This window comes from Dermacentor silvarum, chromosome 5 (genome assembly GCF_013339745.2).
Source record: "Dermacentor silvarum isolate Dsil-2018 chromosome 5, BIME_Dsil_1.4, whole genome shotgun sequence".
In the NCBI taxonomy this organism is placed as follows: domain Eukaryota; kingdom Metazoa; phylum Arthropoda; class Arachnida; order Ixodida; family Ixodidae; genus Dermacentor; species Dermacentor silvarum.
This window is the reverse complement of record NC_051158.1, coordinates 72,208,467-72,230,788: the sequence shown is the minus strand read 5'-3', so window position 1 is coordinate 72,230,788 and position 22,322 is coordinate 72,208,467. Positions and strand designations below refer to the sequence as shown.

At 47.1% G+C, this 22,322-nt stretch overlaps 1 protein-coding gene across 1 annotated transcript; it reads right to left on the bottom strand.

Moving 5' to 3' along the window:
• Positions 1 to 5,338: 5,338 nt before the first annotated feature.
• On the bottom strand, positions 5,339 to 21,834 carry LOC125945383 (BTB/POZ domain-containing protein 6-B-like). Its single transcript, XM_049667134.1, has 3 exons — positions 21,745 to 21,834; positions 10,049 to 10,269; positions 5,339 to 6,130 (listed from the first exon to the last, which is right to left on the bottom strand). The coding sequence occupies exons 2-3, from the start codon at positions 10,162 to 10,164 to the stop codon at positions 5,515 to 5,517; spliced, it is 732 nt and encodes a 243-aa protein (XP_049523091.1). The 5' UTR covers positions 10,165 to 10,269; positions 21,745 to 21,834; the 3' UTR covers positions 5,339 to 5,514.
• Positions 21,835 to 22,322: the final 488 nt, after the last annotated feature.

The window sequence follows — 22,322 nt, the reverse complement described above, 5'->3', positions numbered from 1 at the left end:
AAAAACAGGAAACAACACATATAGCGGATGCCCGCGTGGCTTTATTCATCGTTACTTCTAAATGCGATCTCAAAATAAACTCAAAGGGCGAGTGCTGACGCATTTATCCCTGTGGGCGAGAACGGCTTCGCCGTTCATAACATCCACCAAGGGGCAAACATCACTTCATAAATGCCCGCGACACCATTGAACAGGGCAAAGCGTTAGGTAATGCACTGTGCGACCTCAAAGCAGCGCCTATCTTATCTTTCACGTCAGAAAGTTGGTAAACAGTGATGAATGTTCTTTACGCATTCAAAGCACACACGCTTAGTTTGTATGGAGAAATGGTTCACAATTTAACCAAGCGAGGAAGTGCCATTGACGAAGCTTCCCGCCGATAGCTTTTCTGAACGCTTGCGGCAAGAAATCGACGCAAGAATATATATATATATATATATATATATATATATATATATATATATATATATATATATATATATACATGTGTGTGTGTGTGTGTATTGGACAACGTCGATACGCAAGTGAGGCATGATATGCTTTCTAAAGGGGTTTATTTTTATTTTGCCATCTGGTTTTCTCAAGGTACTACCGTACAACGGTGAAGAGCGCGCGCTGTATTTGTACTTCCCAATTGTCCGCCGATCTACAGCGAAACGACCAGTACACAGTCTGCCATGGCCTTCGAAATCTGCCGATCTCAGAGGCCATATAGTGTCGTCGCGCGTTTCTCCCGACTACACCGACAGGTGGCACTGGCATCTCAGATTATAGTTTTTTTTTTTTTTTTTTTGCTTCCTATTGCCGTTTTTTTTTTATTTTATTTATTTATTTTTGCTTCATTTTGCCCGGCCGTCATTGTAACAGCCGCCCGTTTCAAAGGGAAAGGCACCACTTCATCATCATCATGGGGCCACAATAAGTATGAGGTGGTGCGTGGAATCTGCAAAGGAGTAATGGTGCCAGCGCTAACATTCGCAAATGCCATTCTATGCTTAAAATCGAATATCTTGTCGGGTTTGTAAGTTAACCAAAGATCAGTAGGCCGGTTGGCTTTGGGAGCCCACGGTAATACCACAAATGAGGCAATGCAGGGTGACATGGGTTGGGCCTCTTATAAAGTCAGAGAAGGACAGAGCAAAATTAGTTTTGAAGAAAGGCTCAGGAACATGGATGAAAATAAATGGGCGGCTAAAGTGCACAAGTATCTCTACATGAAAAGCGTGGACACAGAATGGAGGAAGAGGTCACGGAAGTTGGCAACCAAGTACATGATAGTCGAAACTGTAAATAGACAACCAGGAGTCATCAGAAAGAAAGTGAGAGAAATAGAGACCGTGAATTGGATGCAAAGAATGGAAACAAAAAGGACAATGGCGATTTACAAGAATGAGAAGAAATTAGAAGGGAAAATCTGTACGATAACACAAAGGGCAGTGCCTTGCTATTTGAGGCTAGAGCCGGTTGCCTAAGGACCAAAACATACCGGAGCAAATATTCGGAACTAGATGAGGCATGTGTATGCTGCAGTAAAGATCCAGAAACCACTCAGCACATCCTGATGGAATGCGACGGAATCCACCCAGCGAGAACCGTAGGTAACGTGCAACTCCCAGAAGCGCTTGTGTTAAAAGTGGAAGGAAACATCAACAGATCAGCCGTAGAGATAAGCAAGAGACGATTAGAGTACTGGTGGAAAAAAAGCAGGGGAAAGATGGATACGACCTGATCTCTCAAAATCATAGGTAGCGGTACAATGTAAATTTTTGAAAAAGAAAAAAAAAAGAATAATGAGAGGTATACAAAAATGCTAGTTAAAGCACATGCATAGTATACCTGATTAAATCAAGCAGGCTAGGTGATTATTTGTCGCCGCCTCGTTTCAAAGGGGATGCCAATAAACCATCATCATCATCATTTCTATTGTTAGGCTTAGACGCGTTGGAAACGAGAAGCGATCTCGAAAACTCCTCGAGGTTATCCAAAATACTCTGTTGTCGAAGCGGCACGAGACTATAAGCGAAAGCCGTTTACAGTGATTTGCGACAAATGAAGTGAATTCAACATAAACAACGCGACATTCAGCTCGAAGCGGGCGGCCGGCACCGCCGCCATGTTTTACATAAACTATACGTAAACCAAGCAAACACGGTAACCATAAATCTGAGAAATAGTGTGCTTACGGTAAACGGTTTTGGTCCTCTAGCGTTCTGCACATGCGCATTTTGTTCCCGCTATTCCGCTAAACTAAAACTGTGTAATGATAGCCTAAGTTTTCGTTCGGAGTTTGTGGCGCCACGCACAAGCGTTGGACTTGCTTGATTTGTTTTTACGGCGAAGCTGTTAATGGCTAGGGCTCCGTGGATTTTTCAACTCCGTAAGCAAAAACTCAGGCCCCGAATATCATGTAAAGTCGCTTCGTTCTAAGCAAAACCTTATACGTCTCATCACTTGGATATACCTTTTGAGTAAATAGGTTACCAACAGGCACTATCTTCAAGATCAGTAGAATACCTGGTAGATAATAAAGGTTTCTCAAAGATTTGCCACTGTGCGGCCCGCGTGGACCATGTCTAAGTTGACACCACCCTCTCTTTGTCGTCGTTCCAAGCTCGTGCGGGCATAGTTTCCTTCCGCTCTCCCGGGGCGGCGGCACCGTCACGCATTATCGGCAAGACAACCTGCTATTCTCCATTTTGAATTTCACTTCTCTCGTCGTAATGGGGAGGCCGCGCATAATGCGCATTGCCGAGGAGCAGCGCGCCTACTAAGAGCGACGCCGAGAAGAGATGCGAGAATGCAGCCGGTGGCGGCAAACACGGATGAAAATCGTTCCCGAGAGGCCAGCTGCAAGCGGCTCGCTACGCAGGACGACGCAAGTCGTGTGCTCTCAGTCGTGTGCTAAAATCTTCGCTAGTCATCCACCTTTACAGAGTGGAATGGCTCATTATTTTAACACGAAAGTGTTTTATGCCGGGGTCCACCAAGACTTCACTGACGTATTTCCGTCACGGAAATACGTCATAGAACAATACAAAGAAAGAAACCAGAAGAAAAAGTTCCACAAACATGCAAAATTTGGAAATCGAACCCACGACCTCTCGGTCCGCGACGATAGATCGCCGAGCGTTTAACCCATTGCGCCACAAACGCATTTGCAGAGAGCTACACAGACGCGCCTTATATATCTAACACTCCTCCGTGTACCCGCGCTCTTGCTCGGGGCGGTGCCGCCGCCTACGAGCAGAAAAGAGAAGTACTGCATTATGACACTAACGCGCACCGACAGTGAACGCTTCGGTGGTCTCAGCACTACGACGCCTCGATGCCAGCATTCGAAGGGACGCTGGCATCAAGAAGCACTACCAACTAGGTGGCGTTCACCGTACTCAGCACAGCGGAGCGTGGCCTCCGCAATTAGCTCTGAAAATTTTTCTGAAGTTGATCGCGGAGGCTGCAATTACGACGCGCTGTACGCGCTGATTTGACTCGGTGACGATTCAGTTACGTGCTTTGTCTTGCGCGTTGTATTAGTGTGTCAGTTACGTGCTTCGTCTTTCGCGTTGTGCTAGCGTGTGCAGCGTAGTGCAGCTTCCATATGCACGACGGTTGCTCATGGTCATCGACGTTGGTAGTCGTGATGGAGGAGACGTGCCACCAGGCGTCAGCGTGGGTGCATCAACGCCTAAGGGCGCTTTAGCCACAAAACACCAATAGACATTATATATCAATGTGCAATAAACATTACACTACTTCTGTGAAGACACGTTTCACTTTCGTGTTCTATACCGATTCCTATATAAGAGGGATCAACCACATTTTTTTTTTCATGTTATCCAACCAATGCTCGCTCTCCGCCTGTCTAACTTTAAGCCTTACGTTGTTTTTTGTGTGTGTGTGTTTTTGTCCCACTACTTGCACCGTTGCCTGTATACTTACCCTCGTTTTCTTGTGCTTTTCCGCTACTGGGAGTCCACATTTTTTTCTATAGAAGTACTTAAAAACCTCAACTGCCAGTTGAAGACAAAAGATTGGCGCCCGTTGGATGAGGGTTAATTATTTGAACAGCTGCGACAAAGATGGCGTTGGCATCAGGCATCCTCGACGTCTTAGACGTCAGATGTGGCTTCCTGTGGAGCAATCCTTCTTCACTAACCTGTCGTTCAGGCGAGCTTCGCTAAGCCGGAATTATCTGTTTGAGGAACAGGTCGCGTTATCTTGTCCATCAGCCGTTGGTTCTCTCACGAGCGTTAAAATAAATCAGCGTATTTTATGTGTATCTTATTTAACATGTGTGCCTACCATCCACAATTGTTATCACTTATAATGGGATAATAATGCGTGTACGTGAATAGTGGCAACCAGAAAACACAGTACACAGTACACCTTCGTAGAAGTTGAAAAACATGTATTTATTTAAAGAACGTTTTCCAAGCGTTGTTGTGCCGAGAAGCACGTCACTGTGCCAGCCGGGCGCAGGAAACAAAGCTCGATATAATGCTCCCGTTAACCGCTGTGCAAGGCGCCCTACTAGGCGATTCGGTTAGCAGCATTTAATATCGGCTCGAAACATAAAGAATATTTTTCTAACATCTTTTAAAAGCCTATACGTCGTTTCCGGCGCAAAATAATTACAATAAAATCAAGAGACCTTTTGATCTCTTAATGTTACCGCGGTGCAGGTACTGCACGTTGTATCTCTACTTAGAGGCGATACGTTAAACGCAGGTGAACTATAGTGAACCAAAGAAAGAACAAGAGTTCAAAAGAGAAAGCAAACGTTAACCTTTCGGAAGTACAAATACAAAAATAGAGACTTCTTGTCCTAATATTACCGCTGGACACTATATCTCTCCTAGAGGTGTGCATTAAAGGCATGTAATCTTCAGTTAAGAACGAGAGAGAGCAAATGACAGCAATTTCACCAAGATTGACGATTCCACCCGCTGAAAAAAATATAACCATAACCTCTACAAAAGTGCAAATGTTCAGAAGATCTACAGAAAGCGGGTGCTATTAAAGCACAGCTCGACGCGGCAAATGTTACGTCCTACGGCGATATGATAGCTCTGTATACTAAAAAGCTATGCTTTAGTGTGAATACAAGTCGAAATACAGTCGCGTTATTTCGGTGTAGACCGGAAATCGAACAACAAAAATTTTAGTTCGACTTGTTGCGCCGCAACAAGTCTAACAAGCTAAACTAACGCATTATGGCAAAACGAGAGGCCGCCGGAAACAACAGAGGCACTGGCTACGTTCTGTGAGATCACAGAGAGAAACTACGCAGGATTCGTAACATTATCTGCTGATATACGGGTATCGCCTGTGATGTAGTATAATAATAAAAGAAATATTGCTTTAAATTTAACCCAGTGAAAGCGTTATCTACCGGAGTCTGGTTCGAAGCAGCACGTGCCACCGCCAACACTGCTGTCCCCGAGTAAGTCTTAGAAAAACGAAACTACGGGTACGTGAAGTGGAATCTTCTAGAGCTTGAGGTCGTCTGAAAGGCTACCCTCGAGCCGTCCGTATCTCGCAGAATCCTTTTGGCATCGCCATCGAGCCTTCTTTGACGATGTTGCTCAGAATTGCCCGTGCTTCGGCGTCTGTGAGGATTCCCCACGTGTTAGGACCAACGACGAACTCCTCCACTGACAGTGCGAGGAACCGTAGCTCGGGGAGTAGAGGGAGCATGACGGCGCGAAAATCAACCGGTTCGCCTTTGACCCCGCGCCCATTACGGCGTAAACGTATGGTATGCTCAGTGCGCTTAAGGCACTGCTTGCCCCACGCGCGCACCGATTTTAGAACTACTGCCTCGGACACATTGGTGGCGTGTTTGAGAACATATCTCACGGTGTCCTCGGTGCAAGTCATAAATGTCGCGGAGGAGAGCACCCCGAGACTGTCCTTGACGATGACGATCGTGGCGGGGGTCGCCAAGGCTTCTTCGCCCATGGTCAGGACGTAGTCCAGGAAAGCGCACACGTCGTCGGTAACCATGCGTTCGTTCATGAACGCGAGGCATCTCTCCTCAAGCTGTGGGACGATGTACTTGGCCGCAGCAGTACGGGTAGCGGCGGCCTGGTGCACGGTTTGTACCTCCAAACGGCCGCTGTAGAAGTACCTGCGAAATGAAAGAGAGAGGCACAGAAGGCACTGTTTAGAGAGGCACAGAAAAATAAGTCGGCAAAGTTACCCAGAGAATATCGCAGGTTGGCTAGCCTGCATTCGGGAAAGCGAAATGGGTAGGACAGACAGAAAATAGAAAAACAAGAACCCCATAGAAATAACGGCACACACACACACATCAAAGAAAATAAAGTAAATAAAAGAATCCGTTAAAAAGTCGCAGTTTCGCCCGAATGGCGAAGCATCGATTATTATTAGACAGCTATAGGAAGTAAGGATAATAGTTTTATCGGCCGTATAAACTTTTCAGCATTTGCTTACTAACTAAATTAGCAAGCATGGTGTCACACGCGCACAGGAAAATATGAACACATCTTACTCGATGACCACTCGCTGTAGCGGACACTGCGCGGACACTGCGCGGTAGCAGCAGTGAGCGAATTGACCTATGTGCCGCCTCTTGCTTCAACGAGAACTAAGCGGCGATAAAACAGCGCAAACACCACCAGCCCTCGGCGCAAATATAGACTCTGTGCCGACGGTAGATCGCTTTCATGGCTGGGCCAGCGCGGCCGGGCTCAGCCGCCGCCGGTGTACTTTATTCGGCATTAAAACGTGTTGAATCACAACACACGATGTTTTTACTTGTAGATTTAACATTACCGTTTTAGCGTGGTTTAGATAGTTTACATAAAAACATGGCGGCGGTACCGGCCGCCTGGGCGCTTCGAAATGAATTTGGCGCTGCTTTTGTAGAAATCACTTCCTTCGTAGCAGATGACCGTGTAAACGGCTTTTGCTTACTCGAAGGCCACTTCCACAACAGACCATTATCGATAACCTCGCGGATTCTTCGAGATCGCTTGTCGTTTTGAACGTACGCGTCGATGCATAACGAAAGAAACTTCCGGGATGGCTGCGCCACCTATCGGCCAAGGCTAGAGATAGGTGCGACAGCATAAGGTCTCTGAGATCGGGAGATGTCGGAGGCGATGGGCGATAGACACTGATTTCGCCGCAGGATCGGCAGACAATGAAAAGTACTAATACAACGCGTTCCAAGCTGTCATTGCGCTGCCTCTCGCACTTTTCGGACGCACACGCAAGCCTTGGCGAATAAATAAATTCACTTATCTGTACTTTGTATGCGAAATTTAAAGCATAGTCGAATAGCGTCCCCCATGGCAAGTACGCTATCACGCAATACTAAAACTCGCTTAAGTTCGTTTGCGAAACCGAAACGCTATTTCCCTTAACCCCGCTATGACGCGGCGCTAACGTTCAACTAAAACTGTCTATTGTTTACCGCCGATTCATTAAGGCTCCCTTTACGACCCCTGAAACCCATTGCCTTGGGCAAGATCACTACGTCCTCATCGATCACTGAATGGATACTGCGACGCGCCAGCAAAATATTCGCTACGGCTTCCGCGCTATCACCACGTCGTCGTCGGCAATTTCACTTTTCAATTTCCTACAGTACTGAAATACCCTTTGAATTAGCGGAACTTTTCGGTTTCGATTTGACTGTTGATTTTCTAAAATTCTATAATGCGATTAGCATTCTTATAATACTTCAGGCACTATGCGAGGTCTGTCTGTGCCTCAAACCATTTTTCCTCCTCCTTGAGACAATGGCTAGCCCATCGTCTAAAAGGCAGATCATCGGACTGCTGTGCTGAGGGAACCAGGTTCAAAGAGTGACAGTCGCTTTAGCATACGCCAAAGAGGATGAAGGCTAAATCCTGCGCGCTAACGAGACAATCATTAAATTACTTTACATTCTCATTCGAATGCGTTGTTACTTATTACTCGTTTCTCCCACCAATGTTCGTGGATTCGAGTGCCTTAATTGACGCTACCTTAATTAACTTCGTCCTAATTAACACCAAAAGTCGTTGGTTCGAGTCCCACCAAAGGTGATGAGCTCGAATGCCTTCACTCTATACTATTGAACTGTGCCTGAACTTCGCCTTAACACCAAATGCGTTTTCGCTCAAGGGCTTTGAAAGTCGACTGAGCGATGAGACGACCATATAGGGTTTCGCCATTAAATCAACCATTTGGCCAACTTGGGTGACGGGTATGGCTGACTGGGTATGTGCCGGTCTTCTCGGTAAGATTGCACATACCCTGTGCAATAATGGCGCAGCTTGCTCAAGCGTTCACCCTCAGGGCGTTCATTGAAAAACGGCATATAACTAGTGCATTTTTAGCGCAGCCTGCTAATGCGTCGGGTTGCTGTCCTCGAGGATGCGTTGTGACGTTTGCTCGATTCCGCTCAGCATCGGAAGAATTTAAGGGATCTTCTTGGTCATTTATACAGCGGCACATACCTAGTTCCCCAATTTCCCGTCAAAGACGTCCATTGAAGAGCGGCACACACCTACTGGCACATATCCAGTGACCCAAGTTGGCATAAAAGAAGTTCATTAAATACCAGTGGTCACAGACCGAGTGGCACATATCCAGTGCTCAAAGTCGGCGTCAAAGAGTTTCATTGAACAGCAGTATTACTTACCATGCCGCCACCTACAGTGATGTATGTCGGCGTCAAAGAAGTTCATTGAACAGCGGCATATATGTACACGTTGCCACATACTCAGCCATTCAAGTTGGTCCGACGGTCGGTTTCGAACTCTGTTCCTTCAGCCTGCACAGCAGCCCGACGCACTACCCATTCGACCGTGGATTACCCGTGGCCCTGACAGGAGGGAAAACCGTTGACATACACAGTGCTTAAGTCAGGGGGGCCGCCCCCCCCCCTCCATTTTTTAAGGAGGGGATTGCCCCCCCCCCCCCCCTTCGCAGGCGAACTGCAGTACTGCGGCAATCACTGACAGGCACTGGAGGTGATCTTATTACTAGTGGTGCTTTGAGCGAGGCAATTCTACTAATTTTTCGATGAATGCTTTAATTGCGAATAATCGGTTAATGTGTCCGGTGTGAAGCTTAGTCCCCTGCCAAAACGTCAGTAACATCCTGGTATTTTTCCTCCCGCGTGCTGCTATTCTTGCATACATGCTTCTATATACACACACATATATATATATATGGTTGGAATGCATACGGCAGGCATTGCCAAATCTTGCCTGGTAGCTTACCACTGTCGCTGAATATAAAAGTGTACAATCATTGCATTCTACCGGTGCTAACATATGGGGCCGAAACATGGAGGGTAACAAAGAAGCTCGATTACTAATTAAGGACCGCCCAAGGAGCGATGGAACGAAAAATGTTAGGCCTAACTTTAAGAGACAGGAAGAGAGCGGTGTGGAACATAGAACAAAGGGGGATAGCCAATACTCTAGCTGATATTGACAGAAAGAAATGGAGCTGGGCAGGCCATGTAATGCGTAGGGTAGATAACCGGTGGACCATTAGAGTTACAGAATGGGTGCCAAGAGAAGGGAAGTGCCGTCGAGGACGGCAGAAAACTAGGTGGGGTGATGAAGTTAGGAAATCTGCAGGCCCAAGTTGGGATCAGACAGGGGCAATTGGAGATTGCAGGGTGAGGCCTTCGTCCTGCAGTATATATACATACATGCATACATACATACATACATACATACATACATACATACATACATACATACATACATACATACATACATACATACATACATACATACATACATACATACATACATAGTGCCGTATTGAGTCTGTGCGTGCTATACTGGTCGCCACTCCATGAGGGCCCTCCCTCCACTGAAGGGAGAGTTTAAGCCCTGGACATACATAGATATAGATAGACAGTTAGCCACCGGAAAGTGTGTGAAGTTTCCCTAGGAATGGTAACGCATTAAAACTAGTTGGTAACACTGATCCAAATAAGCACTTCGGTGATTAGAAGATCTAATATTACTATCTAAACGCGGCGGAGTACACAGCGACGAAAGGGAATCTTTACCGTAAGAGGCCTCGGACGCCCTCCGGGTGTAAGTCGGTGATGATTATACGGTCCTCCTTGGCGAAGTCGCTGTAAAACATGGCCCTGAACACGTCATTCTGTAAAGCCAGGATCATCTTGTGCGCCCTGAAAGTTGCACACTGGCCAGGGAAATAGCAGGACTCGACAGAGATCTCCACATCGGCAAGGTTGCCAGATTCGAGAGATTCGGATAACGAAAACTGCAAGAAAACAGAGTAAACAAAACATGAGGTGACGTCAATTAGTTTCAAACAAACAATAGGGGATAATCATGATGATTGTGGCCTACCCCTTTGTATCATCTGAGCACCGCAGTGTCCTGATCAGAAATGCAAAAAAAAAGCAACAAGCAAATAAGACTCACTAGAGTTTCGTGATGATGGTCATTTCTATTGACATAACCTTCGAATCGGGGCGGCGACACAGTCCCCTAGCCTGCTTGAGCTAATCAGGTTCTACTACACCAATTTTTTTTTATTTATCACAATACCCACTCCCACTTCAAGTCTCACTCTTTTTTTCTGTTAAAACCTGTACCTATATATTGTCTATATATTATCTATATATGCCTATTACAACGCCTGTTTATCGATCTCTTCCCCAGTGCTTTTGTTCAACCAATACTCTAAACGTGTCTTGCTTATAGACGTTTTCCCGAAGGCGCTTCCGACGGTCTGGCGTCGAAAGTATGTGCCAGTGTTGCCTGTTTGGTCTAGACTGTGAGCTTGCCATTGCGCTTGCGCTGCGGAGTGGTAACGTTCCTTCGATGTTTCCGTTTATTTTTGTCGCGAATGACTTACGCTCGTAAATAATGGCATATACTCATGAAAAGTCTACAGGAAAGCAATGTGCAGTTTATGGGTGCATAAACAACCAGCGGGAAAGAACGATTTTGGGGAGTATAGTGTGTCCACAACACAGCACTCCGCGAGAGCACTTGCCGATGTGGTATGTTCACGGTTCATCGGTTTCCTGCATCACCTGAGGATTGGCATTTCAGTCTAATGTGAACCACTGCACACACCAGTTAAATAATGGATTTTAGTAAACCCTTTACGGCACATTTCCCAATAGGTTGCGAGAAATGTCAGCTCTTCGATGCAATATTTTCTGGTATTTAGTGGCACAGGCTACATTTGTTATTCTTTCAAACACGACTTCACTCCAGTGCCTAATACGGGGGTCACAATGCACACTTTTGATCGTACTCGAGCCCGATCTGGATCGAATTTCTCAGTCACGATTGGCTTCTTTGCTCAATCAGCGGAAAGGAGCCAATCGCGGTCGAATATTCCGAAGATCGGGCTCGATCGCAATCAAAAGTGGCCGTGGGACACCGGTATAAGACAAATTGAAGCATCCCGCGAGAGAACTAGTCGGTAAATACACTTCGCAACGATCTGGAAAAGTCGTGTCCTATGGAAGATGTATATGCGCCGAGACAATGTTCCGCCAAAACATTGTCTCTACGTTCACACGCGCCCTGCGCGGCCCTGCACTTAAAGTTAATTTCGAAATCTAGAACCTGGGCTGTATCAGTTGCGCTGGCATCTGTCATCACTGTCGCGCGTCGGTTCCCTGCAGGTACCTCGCTGCTCGAGCGCCACGCTTCTGCTTTGACGTTTGGTGATAAGCACCCTGCGCTGCACCAGATTCAATAAATGTTGCATGATTAAGCTGTTGAGTAGGGTCGGAAGCGTATGGAGTTAGCACCGCATATCTACCAACCGCTGACACGCGTCGGCGGGCCGCCGGCGCCTGGTTCTAAGCACTGCTCGACAGCTACGTGCGGGCCTGCTTTCGCTAAATGAGGTAACCCTCAACCGCGAAACGTAATGGAGATCAGATTCTATCGACGAATAAAGTCACATGTGCCCCGCAATAACAATGAAAAATACCGCTGATTAGCACGCCAGGTCTCGACGAAGCAGACGCGGCTGCCGCCGCTGCCGACGACGAAACGCCACATCCACTGGCTGGGCTTGCTGTTGCCATTGCACTTCACACTAAGCGCTCAGGCGAGCAGGTGAAACATGCAACAAGCCAAGCGGAACAAGGCAAGCGGAGCGGAGGAAAACAATCGAAATAATGTTCCGCGAAGATCACACAACCGAAGTGCGGCCGGCCTGCTCTCGCAAGGCTCCCAGTCCAAAATGGCGGCATAACACGTTTTGACGCTAGAAGTCGGCCGTGCCGGGCAATGGCGCTACTGAAACGTCGGTTTGTGAAAAGGACTATAGCAAGCGCTGAGCAGTTAATGCTCCTAATTGCTTTGAATCACAGTGTTTCTAAAAAACGGGTTCCCTACAGGTCTTGCTGGGCGAATACGAATGCGGTATTTCGGCGTTCCAGCGCGATTTGTTCAGGTCGTTTCCGGAATTTTGCTGCAGCAGACACATGCCTCACACTGTTGCGAATAATCACTCCGGTAGCGTTTTCGTCCTCAGGCTGCCAACTCGGGTCTCAAATAGCAAGGCAGTGCCATTTGTGTTATCGTACAGACTTATCTCCTCATTTCTTGCTGTACTTGTAAATCTCGATATACACAAAATAATGTTCAAAATGTCAAGCGCCATCTATCGGTTTGCAGTCCGTCAGCTTCGTTCAAATGTGCGCTCAAGGACAGCGCTAGATTCCTTACGATAAAATGTTTTTAAAATATCTGTTTAATATACGACTGTGAAATTTTGCTCTAAATGTTCCCCAGACCTAGTGGAAATGAAAGAAGCTTCTGTGGGGACAGCGAGATAATTTAAAAAAAAATGTGTTTCAATCTGTAATTCATTTTAAGCCAACCGCTGCGACACATTAGCATAAGCTTGCAGAAATAGTATTTATATTTATTCACTGGAAAGTTAGGACAGCTCAGCGAAGCTAAACAAAACGGGTTCTGACAAGCACACACACACACACACACACACACACACACACACACACACACACACACACACACACACACACACACACACACACACACACACACACACACACACACACACAAAGGAAGAGTCGTTCCGATGTCGGTGCACACTATTATAATCACAGAATCACACCACCTGCATCTACATGCAGCTGGCTTGTCAGTTTTACTGCGACATCGGTGAAGTGCTCGAAATTGCGTGGGCATTGTCCGTCAGTCTCTCCACCAATCTGTTACGCTGACGACGACCTTTGTTGACATCGACGATTTCAGTCGTCGTCTTGCCACCTCGTCATCCCTAGTATTGCCACTACCACAATGTGAAAGAAAATAAAACACGAAGACATAGAAAGAAAAACACGAGAGGATCACACGAAACACCGCCCGTGTCGTCGTTTCGTGTTTTTCTTTGTCTTCGTCTTTCACTAGCAGTCAACATCACTGTTGCGGAGTTGCCACTCCGGAATCGGAATGACCCCGGAATCACTCCACATATTCCCAACGCAGGAATGGAATGGCAATGGAATGGCGACAACGCTTGGAGGAAGGGAATGGAATTAAGCGCCTTTTACCCGGAATGGAATGGGAATGGAATTACGTCTTTTTCCGAAAATAGAGCGCTTTTATTTCGTCTACGCGCTGTTTTTTGTCAAAATATGACGAAGAACCAATCAGCCCACGTTCAAACATTATATAAGTCAGAGCCTCGAATTTAACAATAAAGCAGTATTTTTAAAATGACTTGGCTGATTACAAGCGCGGTACATTTGTGAGCAACGCGCCTACTACAATTCTGTCCGTACAGACTGATAGCTCCGAAGTTTATCATGTCGTTGGTGTCCGTCGAGAGGAACTACGGCGGCGGCATACCCCCCGCCCCCTTACGCCTTGTTATTTTTTTTTACCTCGGCGGCGCCTTCGCCCCGGCCGCCTGCTGTCACCCACCCTTCACTTCTTTGTTTTATCGCGATAGCAATTATATGGACACTCCAAGTGCATTTCTGCCGTCGTCGTCGGCGCCATGAGGTTCCGTATAACGTGAAACGGCGATAAAATCATTGCGGCGCGCCGTACGCTGTGTGTGCGAGTGAAAGCGTACGAGGGTGAGCCGGCAATCGCGGCTCATGCAATGTAGCGCACCCGAGTGAGGAAGGCAGGCGCGTTCTTCTTTCGCGCGCGAGGCACGGAGGCGAGGCGACGGAGAGGGGTGCGTTCTGCTCCGTCGCCTGCTGCTCACAGCGCGGATGCCCTATCTTGAATGTGATGTGCGCGAAGTGCGCGCCCGCGCGGGCCTCATCTGCGATGGGGACTAAGTGCATGCGCCGAGTGCTGGTAGCTTCGTATGCGCTGTGCTGTCGATTCAAGCAAGTGCATTGGATTTGCATCATATTTTTGGCCAATCCTGCTGGCTATCCTGGCCATTACTGGGTGGCCACATTTTGCACATTTCAACACAAAGTTTAGTAAATGACTGTGGTGCAATATATTAAAAAAAACATGGTTGCATCACTGCAAGTACAACAATCAGAACATGATACAAACACATGCACATAAGATTCACACAAATGCTAAATATATAAACAGACGGAATCAGTTGGCCACCACCTATTGCAAAAAAAAAAGAAAAAAATGCACAGGACAATGGTACAATGGGACTACGTACAACCATTCCCCTTGCCAGGTACATGGGCTATAGAAAAAACACACGTGATACCTAGCAGTTACCTCGAGGTAGCAGCTATGGACGCTTTTGCATTCGCAGCTGGCCACGCAACCACTCAAGTGTGTACTTGTACTTAAGCAAACTTTTTATTGTCTATATCTTTAAAAATTTATGTGGTATCCTCAAAAATGTGAAAATGTTTGGATTCTGTAGCTTGCAAATGTAAATATTTTTATTCCATTCGCATTCAAGGTGAAAGCTCATACAAAAGCTTAGGGATATTGTCAGTGCCCCTCACTTTCCCTCGCAACATATGTAGTCTGTTGAGATTCTAGCAGCTTTTCAACAGCAAGAAAGGGAATCAGCTTCCCCTGTTTTCAGCATTGGGTTAACGCAGGCAATTCAGGGAGGCATAAAGTTTTGCTAATACAATCGGTTCGGGAATACCAGATTAGATTGTACCTTGACGCTTTCCTCGCACTTTCTTATTTTGGTCAAATAAATTAGTTTGAAGTGGCTCCAATTAGCATGCTCTAACATTGGTCTAATATAGGTTAAGCACACGACTAGCTTAACCATAGCCTCCTATATATAGGAGGCTATGGCTTAACAGATTGGGATGCTGGCTTTCATTTCCAGGAAACTAACGATAGCGCCTACTCCAGTTGCATATGTTTTTGGTGATCTGGGGATTTCAGCCTCACCTTTAAGATAATGTGCTCAAGCAGGTAGAAGCACAGGCATGCTATTAGCGGATAGTTTCGATAGCTTCTTACTTTACACTTGCCACTATGAATACATAATTTTAGCGTTCGATTTCGTTATTAAACAAACAAACGTACTCCTAACAAGGTATTTTAATGTTAGCCGTGGGGCTACGCAGCTGCGCTACGTACTTAAGCTTCTTCATACAGATTCACAGCACACTAACAGCGTGAGAAAGTAGACGACGCCCGTGTCTGTCAGAATGATGTGATATGACGTGCACAAGTGACTGCAGCTACTAAAAAAATGTGGTGTCGGATTTTACGCCTTTCGAAATATTCAGCGAGCACTTGTATGAATAATTACAGCACACGCGCCTCGACGGACGAACCAGGCTAGCGTTAAGATTAACGTTCACACCACAAATTCAATTGCACGCTCAGTAATTACACACAGATCACTTGCGGCTTCCTTCAGGGGCAGACGTGAGCTTTTGGGTTGGTGCTTGCTGCTAAGTTTCGTGCAAGAATATTGCTAGGAGCAGAAACCGCTTATGCGCAATTACGAGCAATATACACACATCCTTGCTTCAGAAGCTGACGTTAATCACGGGTAGCGCGAGGGTCTCTGCGTTGACATGACGACTTCGCTGCAGCCGAATTCCGAATACTGCGTATGCGATGACAACAGATATAGGGGCTTGTTCAGAGGTCCTCTTGTAATATGTTGTGTCGCAGGAAGAACGACACGGGCATAAAAGACACACGAGACAGCACACAGCGCTGAACGACCAGTTGCGAACAGCTGTTTACATCCGTCATGTCTCCTCGTGTTGAACTTCATAAACCGCTGTTGCGCACTCCAAAACAAATTAAACTTTGAAGCGTTTTTAAATTACAAAACGCACGTATTATTTGGTCCTAATAAAGAGAGGTCATTTATATTGTAACGCGCATGTCTTTTTCATTGCATTAAAAGAATTATGCGGCGTGTGCGACAAAACCTTGCAGCAAGCAACCCTGGGCGTTGCAACAGTCGCATTGTTCAAGTCGCAGTCATGTGAATGTGCCCTCAAAAAATGGCATTGCGACGCGTGCGAGTGCAGAGAGTTTTTTCGCTCCAGTCGCAGCATGTGAAACGGCCTTAACTCGATAAACTATCAAGATGCCTTTCCGAGGTTGAGGAATTACAGGAATTAATTGAACTGCCTGGCCATTCCCGGAGTGTGAATGGGCTAAGTTTTTTCATTCCAAGGAATTGAAAGGAATGGAATTGCGGCAAGCTCTAATTCCCCGGAATGGAATCGGAACGCAATGGGGCGCCGATTTCGCAACACTGGTTAACATGACATGCAGTAGTGTCGAATACACGCGAAATATCAAACATAAAATCGGCGCCGTACATGCAAGGCTAAAATCCTCAAAGGATTAATCTCCTGGCAGGAACTTTAAAACGAGTCATCGCGCCCAAAAAGCGTGCAGCCTTTAACACAGAAACGGCCTCTTCAGGTACGTTCGATTCGCCTGCACCACGACGTGAACCAGTTCACGAGGTGCTGCACCCTGCCATTCGTTTCAGCGGTGCAGCAATGGCACCCTCTGAACCCCGCCGTTTGTTTCAAAAGGTGCAGGAAAGATGTAGGGCTGGTTCACGATTTTGCTGCACCCTCTCTACTGTCGGTGCCGACTTGGTGTAGGCGTACAGGTGCGATGCAGCCGCGCAGCAGGCAAGGGGCGACTGCAAGGGGCGACTGCAAGGGGCGTTGAAACCCCGATTACGTGCGTCTGCCGAGTCTACGCAAGCGCGGGTGTACATACTCCTCAAAAGCCGATCATACCTGCAGTTCAAGACCTCTCAAACTTGCTCAGTCCGTGCCCATTAGTCGGACAAAACATAACAAGCATCGATTTTTATTGGCTAACCTCAGTTCGACGTCACGTCATGGGCGGTCAGCGAAGACAGACTCACTTGGTGAAACGATGGGGCACCCTGCTTTATTTGTTTATCGTTTGAACGAGTGCATACGCCGTGCAAGAAGAACTAAAAATATCTGTAATTTCTATTACAAGCTTTACGAAAAGATTGTAAACAAACTTTAAATTGCTTGAAAGTAAAGTGAACGTATTTAGCAATAACTGGTAATTATTAAAAAAATAAAAAAAAATAAAGAAAAAACGTTGTGCCGTCAGGCAACGCAATGGACAGTTGAAGACGCTGCGCGGGCTCTTGTACAGCGCAGTGTGTTGTTGTTGTTGTTAAAACGTTTAAATAACCATATTGTGCCCCGCGTGTGCTCTTCTTGCCTTCGGGAGTGGAAATTTTCTATCTTAAGGTTTCCGGAAAAAATGTCGCAGTTTCACCCGAAAGGCGAAGCATGAATTGCGATAGCAAACTGGTAGAGAGCTATTCGGAGTAGGGATAGTAGAGTAGTTTTATCGGCCGCATAAACTTGGACACATTCGCTTTCTGACTGAATTGACAAGCGTGGTGCCATCGCGCACAAGCAAACATGAATAGATCACACTGAATGACCGCAGACAACGACTGTCAAAACGCTGGCGCGGCCGCTGCAGCGGGCGAAGGATCGCTCGGTCTATCGCTTCAACGGAAACTGAGCGGCGAATGGACAGCGGATAAAGGTCAGAGCCGTGTGGAGACACGGCTGGACTCGACTGGCGCGCGCGCTCGCTCGCTTCTTAAAGGGACACTAAAGAGAAACAGGAAGTTCAGCTGGAATGAAAGAGGGACCTTCAGGAATGCATGCCGTTTTTGTTGGGTGCAAAAATATGAGTTATTAGCGGAGAAATTCGTAAACAAAGACCAAACATCTCTTCCTCAATTTCTCTCACCCCAGATTTGTCGCTGAAGCAGTGTCGTCACAGATTGCATTGCTCTCAGCGAATCAGAATGCGCCATGATACGTCACCGCTTGCGTAAACGGCCGAGGCGCTGAGCTGGATGCATCATGGCTGCATGCATGGTCGCTGCGTTTGCGTTCGCCGCGATGGATACCGTAGCTGCCGCTGAACCTTGCAACGAAGAGCTCGCCAGGAAAGCAGGACTGCATCTCAGCGATATTCAGTGAAACAGAGCGCGAAATGATCCTCTGTGCTCGAGCGGTAGGTGTTTCCGCGTGCGATGGCGGTGAGCCGCCGGCCGCGCCGGCGGAATGCAGAGCTTCGTTTTCGTCGACGGGAGGCGAAGCGTCCGGTCCGCCAGGCGACGATGTTCCCGACAGAACAAGCGTAGAAAGTTGTGCACGTACTCGGTATGGTTATTTCGTGGCTTTATTTAATGACATTCAGCACTCACCGAGCCGCCAGTTTGCTGCTGCAGGGGAACCGGTAGGAGGTTTGATGAAGGCCGCATTGAGGGAACAGCTGCTCGAGACTGCTCGAACAGCTGCTCAAGGACTGGCCTCTGGGGCACGCAAAGATACTTTCCGAGGGCAAGATTATACACATAATCCGAGGGCGAGAAATGCAGAGAGCACACCATCGGTTTCTATGGCTCTTTTGCCGTTTTATCATCGGCAGAGCACTGAGCCATTGCGAACGCCGGGGAGCCGGGGCTCTCCGAGCGACGCCACATGAAAGGACACAATCAAGTCAACACTGCCGCTGCCCCTGATCAAGCGCCTTGGGCCATTTATACAGCCCTCAATACTATACACACGAGGCATTTTCTGGCTGTTTCCCGCGAAGTCAACGTTTTTCGAGCCACGCAACACGCAACCAAACACCGTAGAGCGGAACAGGCGCGCGCGACGATGCATTGACCAAAAACGAAACTACGAAACTATCACGGCCGCATGTATCGCCATGCCATTTTTTCTTATTTATTTAATTTTGTGCTAAACTTGTACTTCCTCGCTTGAAACGGTTTAAAATGTTGGCAAATGCTGTTTATGTATGTTTAAGGTGTATTTCATTTTGCATTTTATTAACAGCGATAAATCGCTCTCGACCAATCGCGACCGGCCTGCGTTTGTAATCTCCGACGTCACATCACGTAGTGCGGGAATTTCGAAGGGGCGTCAGCACCTTTTCTTCAGTTTTTCGCTATTTTCTCGCTTATTAAACATCTGTTTGCAGTAAGAATGGTATGGCTGTGATCGTGAAAGGATAATCTACCATTTAAGCTCAACTTCCGGTTTCTCTTTAGTGTCCCTTTAAGAAGCGAGTGCGCGCGCCAGTCGAGCCCGGCCGTGGTGGAGATAAAGAGACGGTGCGGGCGACGGCACCACAGCCAGTGCAAGCGTTTTTGTTGGCAGAGTAGAAGCTGCTCCCCCCGTCCCTCCCGCGCTGCCTCCCCGCTTTTTTTTTTTTTTTTTTTTTTTTTTTTTTTTTTTTTTTTTTGCTTTCGCGTGGGAGATTGCGTTGCCAGTTCTCCTTGCGCTGGGTTGCAAGATAAGCATTTGGTGCCGTAGCACAGCGTCGCCCCGCCTCCCTCCCCCCATACCCCCACGGCCTTTTGGGCGACAATCGCGTTTGCTTTCCGCCGTGCGTTGGCTCTCCGTGATAGCGCGCGTCCCCCGCGCGCTTTTACTCGTACGGCGCGCGGCGACGATTTTATCGCCCTTGGAATCTGTACGGAACCTGACGGCGACGGCGACGACGACGCCGACGGCAAAAATCCAGTTGAAGTGTCCATATAATTGCTATCGCAATAAAACAGAATTCACTCGCAACTGAGGATACGCTCACGAACGCGCAGGCGGTAGGCGTTTCGAGGAGTCTGCAGATAGATAGTGGGCTCCTTCGATTATGCAGTCCTAGAAAACCCTGTTACGTCTCAAGACAACAACGCGATTTCTTTGGGTGTTGCCCCCGAGGCAGCCCCTTCCATCAGCGCCATCCAGACGGCGAGAGTGCCCGACACCGACCATGACAAGCTGACCGTCACGGAGATGCCACTGATTGATACGAGGGCCCAACTTATGGTATTATTTACGTGGGAACGGTGACAATCTCGGTCTCCCACATGGTCACGCAGTTGCGGCGAATGCGGAGGCAAGGGTGCAACATTGGAGGCGGAGGCCAGCGGAACGGTGCGACGTCATGGGAGGGATATTGTGAACTGCCGACAACTGTGACTGGCCAAGACACCGTGATTGATCTGATTCTCTAGTCTGGTCACCTAAGGAACACGACTGCTTTATAAGCGGACACATTTAGTGTCGTCGTGCGTCCTGGCGTGTTCTGATGCGTGCTGAGACATGTAGTGAGTCAGACAGTCAAAGTGCTCATACATAGAGTGGGCTTCCATATTTGTAGCCACCGTAAATATCGTACAATAAACTTATTTTTCTCTCGCTCCTATTCCTGAACGTACTCATCCCTGTGGCTGAAGGATCACCGTCCTAAACGCTACCGCAAGTGCGAACAGCCCACAAACTGTCCGCGGCTTCCGGTCTGACTAGCCATGACAGAAGGACATGCCACTGTCACGTGATCGAGCCGCGTTATTTAAAATGCACGTGATTTAAAGCATGTCACCGTCACGCGATCTAAAACATAACGACCAAACAGCGTTTCTTCCAAATTTAAATGCACCGCAATTAGTGTTTTCATCATCATGGGGCTGATAATGGCTTAAAAAACAAATTACAGGGTCTCTTATGTTATCCCTAAGACGACTTGAAGGCGAAAGCCCAAGTGCCGATGCATTAAATACATACACATGACGTACTTTTTTTGCTGAGTCATCCAATTTAATCGCTTATTCATTACTTTATTTCGCTGATTGATTCAATTATTATATTTTCCTGCATCAAACACTTTAATCGCTGGTCATCGCCTTAACTCGCTGAGTCATCCCGCTTACTGCGCTGATTCAGCCACTTATTATTTTTTGCTGAGCCATCAGCTTTAATCGCCGAGTCTTTACCTTAGTTCGCTGATTCATGCCTATTAATACGCTGATAAATCACCTTAACTCGCTTTAATTCGTCATAAGTCGCTTTAATTCCTCGTAATTCACTTAGTCATCAATCTTACTTCGCTTTGATTACTATTAATTCGCTTTGATTGCTCTCAATTCGCTTGTTATCCTTCTGAACTCGCTTTGTCGTTCACTCATGCCTAGTCACGCTTTGGTGCGCTCTAACTGCCTTTAACTCTCCTGCACGACTTCGCGTCGACGACACGGTTTTCGCTCAAGGACATTGAAGGTCAACTGAACGATGAGACATATATGGCTTTTACATCATATGATCTCCTGTACCGCATTTTTATGCTAGCGGTGACAATCGTGCCCTACGTTTATGCAGTTTCCTGTCTTACCAAAACTTTCTACAGCCTAAAGTGACGAGTTTCTAGAGCTAGATTAAACGCTTGCCATTAGTATGCAGCTTTCAAGCAGCGTTAGAAAAACTGCACGGCTTACCCAGTTACTTTCTGTCTGCGTGGAAACTTCCTGGGAGGCTTTGCGGGCAGGCGGAGAGCAGCGAATGCATCTCTTGGTGTACGTGTTACATCTCGAGCAGTATTCTGGAAAAGATACCAGAGAGAAAACGAATTAATCAGAGCCGGAAGTCTGCATCGGAACTCAGAAGGCAGAATGTCTGTCATGAAAAACTCGCTAATATACAACGGTGGGCATTTGGACATCGGTGCGCGTATTTCCAAATTTTATTTTCGTCTTTTTTATCTATGCTTTCAATGAAGCCAGGCAAAGGCTGAGGAGAAATGTCACGGAGGCAGCTTGAATGGCCCTAAGCCTAAGTTCACATCTTGATGTGACGGCGGGTCTGGATCCTTAAAGGGCACCTCGCCAGGTTTGGACATCGCAAACAAGCGCGGCGAGTACATCATCATCATCATCAGCAGCAGCAGCAGCAGCAGCAGCAGTGCAGGCGGCGGAAGCAGCAACAGCAGCAGCCTATTTTTTATGTTCACTGCAGAACAAAGGCCTCTCGCTGCGGTCTGCAATTACTCCTGTCTTGCGCTAGCTGATTCCGACTT

Coding starts and splice junctions, on each gene's coding strand:
- LOC125945383 (XM_049667134.1), bottom strand. CDS start 10,164: ATGATCCTGGCTTTACAGAATGACGTGTTCAGGGCCATGTTTTACAGC. Junction 6,131..10,048: donor GGCGTCCGAGGCCTCTTACG/GTAAAGATTCCC, acceptor TTCATTTCGCAG/GTACTTCTACAGCGGCCGTT.